This window comes from Corylus avellana, chromosome ca3 (genome assembly GCF_901000735.1).
Source record: "Corylus avellana chromosome ca3, CavTom2PMs-1.0".
NCBI classification, from domain to species: Eukaryota; Viridiplantae; Streptophyta; class Magnoliopsida; order Fagales; family Betulaceae; genus Corylus; species Corylus avellana.
Genome location: NC_081543.1, coordinates 25,451,744 through 25,461,475, shown reverse-complemented (window position 1 = coordinate 25,461,475; position 9,732 = coordinate 25,451,744). Strand labels below are relative to the sequence as shown.

Sequence of the window (9,732 nt, the reverse complement as noted above, 5' to 3'; positions counted from 1 at the left end):
TAGAATGCCAAATGCCATCATATTAGACATATTTATATACACTAATATAGTTTGGGTCTCCCCTAAATCAATTCTCAGGCCGGCTGGAAGGGGAAGCAATGAAATCAATTAATTGTCCAAGGTCCTTAAGGGGTAGCTCAATCACCTGTAAATCATGCCCTATGAAACAGGTCACTAGTTCGAATTCTCCTTTCTTTGTGTGGGCATGTCAAAAATAATAATAATAATAATTAATTAATTGTCCAGGGCTTCCCAAGAAATAGGGCCATAAATGTTCTTCAAGAGGTAGCTGAATCGGTTGTGGACAACGCTTCATGAAGCGAATGTAAAAAAAAAAAAAAAAAAAAAAATAGGGCTCTAAATAATATCATTAAAAGCATCCTTAAGAAATAAGTTTTCTTAAAAAATAGGATTAAATGCTTTTTTTGGTATACGTGGTTAGGGCCTAAATCAAAAGCTACTTTGGTTTTAAAAATAATCAAGGGAGTACATGTCCTAAACTTAAATACCGACTTACACCGTACCATCCGTTCAAGTTCCGTCTATTTTTTTAACGGAGATCTACATCAACATGCTTAAAAGTGCAACACTTATCATGTGTGTGTATGTTACAAACATATATGAGGCAAAATAAATAATATTTAGGACAAGTAATTCTATTCAAGAGTAACTTCACTTTATCCCCTGAAATGATGTGCCTTTTGCAAACACTCCTCTAATGTTTAAAACCTCTCACTTTGGTGTATCAAACTTTCATTTCGCTCTAAATATTCTCCTCTGTTAGGATTTTATGTTAAATCCTAACGGATGGGTATAAAATTCCTAAAATGCCCTTATTTATTATTATTATTATTATTATTTTTAAAATCCTAACCCGTAGGTTCATCGGTGGATCTAACCCACCTGCTTGTGACCCACGAATCATATTATTATTATATATTAAAAATAAAAAAATTGACCATCGCAGATCACTTGGTGACCCATGGCGGATCGCTAAGTGACCCACTAGAGGGTCACTTGTGGGTCACTGGGGGTCACAAAGTGACCCGACGGTGGGTCACTTGGTAACCCTCCCACCGTTGGGTCACTTGGTGACCCCAACGGAGGGTCATCACCGGGGTTACTTGGTGACCCACCATGGGCCACCAAGTGCCTCGCCATGGGCCACTTTTTTTAATAATATATATATTATATGATAATAATAATTTTTTATTTATAAATAAGGGTAAATTTGATTTTTTTTTTAAAAATTTCAAGGGTATAAAGGTCTTTTTACCCCTTCTACCGTTTGATTTAACTTCAATTTCTAACAGAATAGGGGTAATTGGAAAAAATAAATAGATCGATACACCAAAGTGAGGTTTTAAACATTAAAGGAGTGTTTACAAAAGGCGCGTCATTTTAGGGAGTAAAGTGAAGTTACCCCTATTCATCACCCCATCGATCTCCCAAAATCTATGTGGCGTAGTCCTTCAACCAAAAAGCTAATCTCAATGCACCAAATGTTATGGGAAACCACGCCAGCCACATAGGCTTTGAGGTTTGGGGGGTGATTTATATATGGCATTACATTTGGGGTCATAGTATATTTTCATTTTTTCTGATTTTTTACAAGATGATTTGTGTTGATGCACAGTTTTCCGGGATGGTGACATGGCACGCCTTCAGGTGGTGCGATGAGCTTTGGCAATATTTCAGACTACACACAAAAGAGAACAAATAGGATTAGAGACCCTCGGTGGTGTCCCGGCTGGGGAACTCCGATGCCTATTTGTTCTCTTCTGTGTGTAGTCTGAAATATTGCCGAAGCTCATCGCACCACCTGAAGGCGTGCCACGTCACCATCCCCGAAAACTATGCATCAACAGTTTGGTGCCGTCTGTGGGAAACTAGCTATTTCCTTCATTTTTCATTATTCTAGGTATGGTGAATACACGCGCCCAATCTGTACGACAGCCCGACGCACCTCCTGGGGCTGCTGGAGCTCTTCCAGAGTTAGCAGATTTCATGAAGCAGATGACTGAATCCATGAAGGCTTTGTAGAAGCAGAACGAAGACCTCGCCACAAGGCTCACGGTTGCTGAAGGCCGAAACAGCCGAAGGGATCAAGAGCGGGAGGAAAGAAGGACGAAGAGACAAGAAGATAGGTGCCAGAGGGAAAGACGCACCGAGATCCATAGGGGAAAGAGGCCCCGAGGTTTTAAGGAAGAAGACGAAGTAAGCTCAGCTCAGGCCAGCCATCATAATACTGTCTAGAACGAAAGGTCTCGTCATACTAGATCTCGAAGGGAGCAGTCTTTCCGCCAGGAGGACCGTCGCACTAAAGGGTAAAACGAGAGCAACGTTAACGCCGACTTGCAGGAGCTTAAGAAGAAATGCGATGAAATGGCTCGTCAAATAGCTGATGGCGGAGATCAAACCAATGCAGGGGAACTTATGGAAAACACAAGTCTCCCCTTCACCCCTCGAGTCATGAATTTTCCTCTCCCTGATAAATTCAAGATGCCCCGAGTCAATCTCTATGATGGCACCGGGGATCCGACTGAACACATGGAAGGTCTTCGTGCGCATTTCATTCTTCATGGAACCCCAGACGCAATTTCATGTAGGGTTTTTCCCTTAACTTTAGCAGGAGTAGCTAAAGATTGGTTCGGCAAGCTTCCGGCCAATTCAATAGACGATTTCAAGACTCTCGGACATCTCTTCTTGAGTCAGTTCTTGGCTACCCAGAAGAGGAAGAAGAATCCGGCTTATTTGTTGTCCCTTGTGCAGGGGAAGGAAGAGTCATTAAAAGAGTACATGCTCAGATTTAACCAGGAGAAGTTGATGATTGAAAACCCTCCTGAGCAAACAGTACTTGACGCTCTGATGCATGGAGTAAGGGCAGAAGGGCCTTTGATGGCCAATCTGTCAAAAAATACCAAGTTAGTGACTCTCGGTCAGTTTATAAAAAAGGCTGATGAGTACATTAATCAAGAAGAAACCGTTAAGGCTCTCATGAAGAACCAGAAGGAAGAGCTCGAGGCCAAGGGCAGTAAGGAGAAGGTAGCGCCGGCAAGTGCTGTAAAGAAGGAGGAGAAGAATGTGAAAAGGTCAGAGAAGGTGGCCCCATCATATCCTTGAATGGACCCTCGGAAGTTGCAGAGCGCAAAGTTCACTCCATTGAATACTAGCATGACTGAGGTGTTCATGGAGATAAGGAGGGATCCTGCCTTCAAATGGCCAAGCAAGTTGAAGGGTGACCCTAAGAGGTGTGATCCTCAGAAGTACTGCGAGTACCATCGCGATCATGGTCATTTAACCGAGGAATGCATAACATTGAGGCAAGAGATTGAGAACCATATCAGAAATGGAAGGTTGGTGAAATTCCTAGCAGGTGAGAGGAATCAACGAAGAAATGAAGAGCCTCCGCTACTGGAAGGAGTCCGAGAAGCACCCAGAAACCGAGAGGTAAGGCCGAGAGAAGATCGGTATGCTGAACCGGTGCAGAATCAGCAGGCGGAACCAAGGCGAGACAGAGAATTCCATCAGCCTCACCATCAAGACGTAGTAAGGGAGATTCACACCATCTCGGGAGGACTGGCTGGCGGAGGAGTTTCTAGCTCATCTAGGAAAGCTTACGCGAGGAGAACAAAAGCTAATAACGAAGTACTGTCGGTCGGAAGACCTCTAAAAATAGCAAGGAGAACGAGAATGGCTATATCCTTTTCTGAAGAAGATGAAAGGGGGGTAATATTTCCTCATGATGATGCATTAATCGTCACGCTAATGGTGGCCAACCATAAAATCCACCGAGTCTTGGTGGACAATGGTAGTTCAGCCGACATTTTATACTGGCCGGTCTTCAAGCAAATGGGTGTCGAACGGAGCAGGATCCAACCGTTTGATTCACCACTGGTAGGGTTTGCAGGAGAACAAGTTCAGCCAATGGGACTCATCTCCCTACCAGTTATGGTAGGAACGGCCCCAAGGCAATCCACAACTATGGTCGATTTCTTGGTAATCGATCGGCCGTCTGCATACAACGCAATTATTGGTCGATCATCCCTTAATAAGTTGAAGGCTGTAACTTCTACTTACCATCTGATGATGAAGTTTCCTACTGAGGAGGGAGTAGGAGTGGTAAAAGGAGATCAAGCTACGGCAAGGAAGTGTTATAACATTTCCACGAAGAAGTCAGAACCTTCCCCTCTGATGGTCGGTATGGTGGGGCAGCCGAAGTAAAGTTCCCCTAAAAGGGGAGCCTGCCGAGCCTTTGGAAGAAGTAAAATTGGAAGAAGGAAAGATAGTGAAGGTAGGAATGCAGCTCGTCTCAGAAGTCCGAGACTCTCTCATAACTTTTCTTCGAGAAAATATGGAGGTGTTTGCGTGGACTCATGAAGATATGCCGGGGATCAGTCCCGATGACATTGTCCACCAACTTAATGTGGACCCAAACATAAAGCCAGTAAGACAGAAGAGAAGAAAGTTTGCCCCAGAACGGAATATGGCTATCGCCGAGGAAGTGGAAAAATTACTTAAAGCTCGGTTTATAGAGGAGGTTTATTATCCCGGCAAGTTGGCTAATGTGGTGCTGGTCAAAAAATCCAGTGGGAAGTGGAGAATGTGTGTGGACTTTACAGACCTTAATAAGGCGTGCCCGAAGGACAGCTTTCCTCTACCACGCATTGATGCGCTGGTGGACTCGACAGTGGGATACTGCCTGTTGAGCTTTATGGACGCTTTTTCTGGTTACAACCAGATTTATATGCATCCAGAAGATCAAGAAAAGGCTGCATTCATCACTGACCGAGGCTTGTATTGCTACAAGGTCATGCCTTTCGGTCTTAAGAACGCCGGAGCGACATATTAGAGACTGGTCAATAAGATGTTCCGGGACCAAATTGGCAGTAATATGGAGGTATATGTCGATGACATGTTGGTCAAAAGCACGCTACCAGAAGGTCATATAGACGACTTGCATGAGACTTTTAAAACTTTAAGGAAGTATGGGATGAAGTTGAATCCCGCGAAGTGTGCATTTGGTGTGGCCTCGGGAAAATTTCTAGGCTATATGGTGTCAAACCGAGGAATATAAGCTAATCCCGAAAAGATCCAAGCAGTGTTGGATATCCAGTCACCTAAAAGTACAAAGCAACTCCAGCAGTTGACTGGCAGAATTGCAGCATTAAACTGATTCATCTCTCGGTCGACAGTCAAATGCCTACCTTTCTTCAAAATCCTAAGGAAGGCATTTGAATGGTCTGCAGAGTGTGAAGGAGCCTTTGAACAGCTGAAGAAGTATCTGACCAGCACACCTTTGTTAAGCAGAGCCGTTCCCGGGGAAGCTTTGTATTTATACTTGACTGTTTCCTCAATGGCTATAAGTGCGGCCCTTATCCGAGAAGAGGACGGTGTTCAGAAACCGGTTTACTTTGTAAGCAGAGCATTGAGGGGAGCAGAAGAGCGATACCCTCAAATGGAGAAGTTAGCATTTGCGTTGATTGTTGCTTCCAGAAAACTACGCCCGTATTTCCAAGCTCACACTATCAGAGTCTTGACCGAGTACACCTTGAAAAAAGTGCTCAGAAAGGTAGATCTGTCTGGCAAATTAGCGAACTAGGCGATCGAACTCGGAGAATTTGATATTGAATTCCTCCCAAGGAGTAGTATCAAGGGGAAGGTATTGTTCGACTTCTTAGCAAAATTCACTAATCTACCTGCCACCACAGATTGGCAGAAAGATGAAACATGGGTAATCTCTGTAGACGGATCATCTACAAGGAAGAATGGTGGAGCTGGAGTGATATTAATCACCCCAGATGGAGAGGAATTATGTAGTTCCCTAAGGTTGGAGTTCAAGACCACCAATAACGAAGCCGAGTATGAAGCAGTTCTGGCAGGACTCGGTTTAGCCCGAGAAATGGGAGCCGATTTTGTTGAGCTACGAAGTGACTCACAGGTGGTTGTTGGACACATCCGGGGAGAGTTTGAAGCCAGAGGAAGTAAGATGAAGCAATATCTGTCAAAGGTACAGGATTTACAGAATACCTTTAAGAAATTCTGTATTATGAAGATCCTGCAAGAAGAGAATGAAAAGGCGGACCAACTGGCCCGAAAAGCATCAACAGCAGTTAGCGGTGCTGAAGAACCCGAGGTACCAATTCAGGTTTTGCCGAGACCTACCGTACCCGGGACGGTCTCGGTCTCAGTTACCGAGACCGTATCGGAATGGCAGAGGAGCATAAGGGAATATTTGGAACAGGGAACTCTCCCGTCAGATAAAAAAGCAGCAACTCAAATCAAAATCAAGGCTGCTAGATTTACCATAATTAATGGAGTCCTATACAAACGGGGCTTCATGCTACCGCTACTGAAATGTATCTCAAAGGAAGAGGGAGATTATGTACTCCACGAGATCCATGAAGGAATCTGCGGCAGTCACTCGGGAGCGAGAGTATTGGCACATAAAGCAGTCAGAGCCGATTTTTACTGGCCGAATATGAATCGGGACTCGGTACAAATGGTAAGAAATTGTGACAAATGCCAACGCTTCGCAAACATCGCCAAGCAACCTCCAGAAGACTTAAGCTCAATATCCTCGCCATGGCCCTTCTCACAATGGGGGGTAGATATAGTAGGATCATTACCTCGTGGTAAAGGGGGTGTGCGTTTCGCAGTTGTGGCAGTGGATTATTTCACAAAATGGGCAGAAGTAGAAGCTCTAGTGAACATTACGGCCAAAAGCATTGAAAGGTTCTTGTGGAAGAATGTTGTCTGCCGTTATGGTATTCCTCATGCCTTTGTAACTGAAAACGGGAAGCAGTTTGACTGTGAATCATTCCGAGAATGGTGTGCGAAGCTCAATATTAGAAATTACTACTCGTCTCCAGCCCATCCTCAGGCAAATGGACAAGTAGAAGTGACTAACAAAACAATTTTCAAAATATTGAAGAAAAAACTTGGAGATCGGAAGGGGGACTGGGCAGATGATCTCCCAGAAGTTTTATGGGCATATCGAACCACAAAGAGAATACCCACAGAAGAGTCTCCATATGCTTTGGCTTTTGGAACCGTGGCAGTCATCCCAACCGAGATAGGCTCAGGGAGTTACCGAGTCGAATCCTTTCATTCCGAAACTAACGATGAAGGGCTCAAACTACACTTGGACCTGTTACAAGAGAAGCGAGACTAGGCTCGAGTAACTATGGCGGCATACCAGGAGAGAGCGACTCGGTATTTTAATAAAGGAGTCAAGCACAGAAGTTTCAAGATTGGGGACCTGGTCTTGTGCAAAACCACCATTGCTACCAAAGACCCCGTGGAAGGGAAGTTAGCTCCGAACTGGGAAGGACCGTACAAAGTGATTGCGTGTAGAAGGGCGGGAGCATACTACCTTGAGAACATGGAACGAAAAGCACTCCCCAGGCCGTGGAATGCCGAGCACCTAAAAAAGTACTTTGTCTAGCTTATTTCAGTAAGGTGATTCTTATTTGATTTTCGTTTGATTCTTATTTTTCCTGTAATTTTCATTACTTCTTTAAATAAAAGAATCTCCCAGAGTTTCAATCATGTTTTAACATTCCAAAGTAAGGTAAGTTAAAACAACCCTCGACATAAACGACCAACAGGTCACTAAAAAAGATTTGTAACTTTCCTAAGACAAAACCGGTAAAGGACGTAGAACCTTCAAACAAGGTGTGTCCAAAGAAGGTTAAAGTCAGTAATCTGTCAAGGATGTAAAACCTTCAAGTAAGGTGTATCCAAAGAAGGTTATGCAAAATGGCTTGTAAAGAACGTAAAACCTTCAAAACAAAGGTGTGTTCGAAGAAAGCCGAATAAGTAGCTTGTCAAGAGTAGAGATCCTCACAAAAAAAAAGGTGTGCTCGAAAAAAGCTAAACAAACTTTAGAAAAAGTAATCTATTAAGAGCAAGTATTCATTTACAAAGCTAGGTCATTCCGAGAAGTATAAACAAAACTTCATTAAAATCTCAAATTCTTCATTTACAGAAAAAAAAAAAAAAAAAAAAAAAAAAAAAAAAAAATTCTACAAGGTCTTAGCACCAGGACCAAGGGGTTCAACCTTTAGGATCTTCAGAGGGGGCCTTAGAGGCACAGGGGGTCTCGGCACCATGACCAGAAGCAGTCCTCTCATCACCTAAGGACTCCTCGGAACCCGAAAATGGCTGATGAGCGAATCTGTTGATCCCTTCAGCGTCGGGCATCAAGTCTGACCCAAGACTGATTAGCTGCTTCAAAGCCTTATCGGAAACGGGAATAGTCTCAGGTTGGACTGTATCAAGGTCAATAGTGCGAGCCGGATCCTTAGCCCAAGACCGAAAGGTGTCAAAACCAAGAATGATTCCGTCAGCCCAGACACTATCCCGAGTCCAGGAAGCGTACGATAGTTGTTCCAGATAGTTGGAGGACTGGGCCTCGGTCTCCTTAAGTCGTAGCTTCGTCTCTTCAAGCTTCCCTCGGAAGAACTTAAGTCGCTCCTCAGCAACAGCTTGACCTTCGGTAACTTCTTCAATTTTCATATTTTGGCCAGCATTCTCCGCTTGAGAAGCCTTTAACTGCTCCAGGATCTCCCCGTGCTTCTCCTCAAGTTGATGTAGGTCCTCCTTCATGATGGAATGATCCTCTTGAAGTTTTGAATGATCGGCACGAAGGGTTTGCAAATCAGAAGATAGAGCCGAGCTCCTGGACTCAGCTTGTTCAAATTGTGTCTGGGCCGTCGACTGCTGTTGGCCAAGAAGGAGCAGTTCTTTGTCTTGCTGAGCCAATGTATCCCTCAGCTTAGCATTCTCGGCCTCAGAAGTTGCAAGCCTGCCCCGAAGGCTCTCGGATTCTAAGGCGGACTCCTCCATAAACTTCCTTAAATAGCAATATGAAACTACCGACTTCAAAACTCCCTGCAATAGATAAAGTTAATCAAGTGAAAAATGACTAAAGCAAAAGGAAAGCTTTATGAAGAATAATACTTACACACAGTTGGTTGAATAACATTGACTCTGCCATACCCCTAGCAGAGATATCTCGTTCGCATGTTAAGCTCTCTTGAGGAACCAGCTCTACCAAAGCTTGAAACGGGTTCCCCAACAATTGCCCACCAAGCCAAGACAAGGGTTCTCCCACAGTCCATTCTACATTCCCAGGCTTCACCAGGGAATAGCCTAAGGTCTCGGAACCAGCACCAACCTCGGCCTCAGGAGCCGGTGTCGGAGCCCGAGACAAAGCCTCGGGAGCAGGAGCCGAGACTTGAGTTTGCTCCTCGGCTGTTGGGGACATCATTCGAGGCCTCACTTCTTCCTCGACATGCGGTCTGTTCTCCTCCGCATCCAACCCTACAGAGCTGTCCGAAAACGGATCAACTAAAAGGTGTTGAATGTTGGGACCAGAATGGACCGGTGACACCGATTCCACGGGAATAGCGGTAGTAGCAGTAGCTCCAGGGGGATTTAAGGGGGTTTCCGTCAAAGGAGTGGTGGCAATCGGATGGTTAGCAAGAATGTTCTGATAGGCGGATACAGGGGCCAGATCAGGCTCAGGGTTCGCCTTCCTCCGAGCGGCCAGAAGATCAGCAAAAAGGGATTTCCCCTTTTCGAACTCGACAGCAGGGCCTTTGCCCTTTATTAGTCTCTTCTTCTTCATCGGAGGAGCTTCGCGTTCCTCGGGTTCATCAACCAAGTGTAGGGTTTGTTTTACCCTAGACTCTTCTATCTTCTTTTTGCCCTTGTCCAGTATAGGCT

At 44.6% G+C, this 9,732-nt stretch overlaps 3 protein-coding genes across 3 annotated transcripts; all 3 read left to right on the top strand.

The window, feature by feature from the left end:
- Positions 1 to 2,385: 2,385 nt before the first annotated feature.
- Positions 2,386 to 3,123, top strand: LOC132174319 (uncharacterized). Its single transcript, XM_059585993.1, has one exon. It carries the CDS (start codon positions 2,386 to 2,388, stop codon positions 3,121 to 3,123), a length of 738 nt encoding a protein of 245 aa, XP_059441976.1.
- On the top strand, positions 3,124 to 4,224 carry LOC132174318 (uncharacterized). The gene has a single exon (XM_059585992.1). The coding sequence runs from the start codon at positions 3,124 to 3,126 to the stop codon at positions 4,222 to 4,224; it is 1,101 nt and encodes a 366-aa protein (XP_059441975.1).
- Positions 4,225 to 4,894: 670 nt separating this feature from the next.
- Positions 4,895 to 7,174, top strand: LOC132174316 (uncharacterized). Its single transcript, XM_059585990.1, has 3 exons — positions 4,895 to 5,024; positions 5,250 to 5,572; positions 5,720 to 7,174. The coding sequence occupies exons 1-3, from the start codon at positions 4,895 to 4,897 to the stop codon at positions 7,172 to 7,174; spliced, it is 1,908 nt and encodes a 635-aa protein (XP_059441973.1).
- The last annotated feature ends 2,558 nt before the right edge of the window (positions 7,175 to 9,732 follow it).

Bases quoted from the DNA above. Each gene is read 5' to 3' on its own strand.
- LOC132174319 (XM_059585993.1), top strand. From the start codon at position 2,386: ATGGCTCGTCAAATAGCTGATGGCGGAGATCAAACCAATGCAGGGGAA.
- LOC132174318 (XM_059585992.1), top strand. From the start codon at position 3,124: ATGGACCCTCGGAAGTTGCAGAGCGCAAAGTTCACTCCATTGAATACT.
- LOC132174316 (XM_059585990.1), top strand. From the start codon at position 4,895: ATGGAGGTATATGTCGATGACATGTTGGTCAAAAGCACGCTACCAGAA. The intron at 5,025-5,249 runs GTGTGGCCTCGG...AATGGTCTGCAG, and splicing joins TCCCGCGAAGTGTGCATTTG to AGTGTGAAGGAGCCTTTGAA. The intron at 5,573-5,719 runs GTAGATCTGTCT...ACAGATTGGCAG, and splicing joins TGAAAAAAGTGCTCAGAAAG to AAAGATGAAACATGGGTAAT.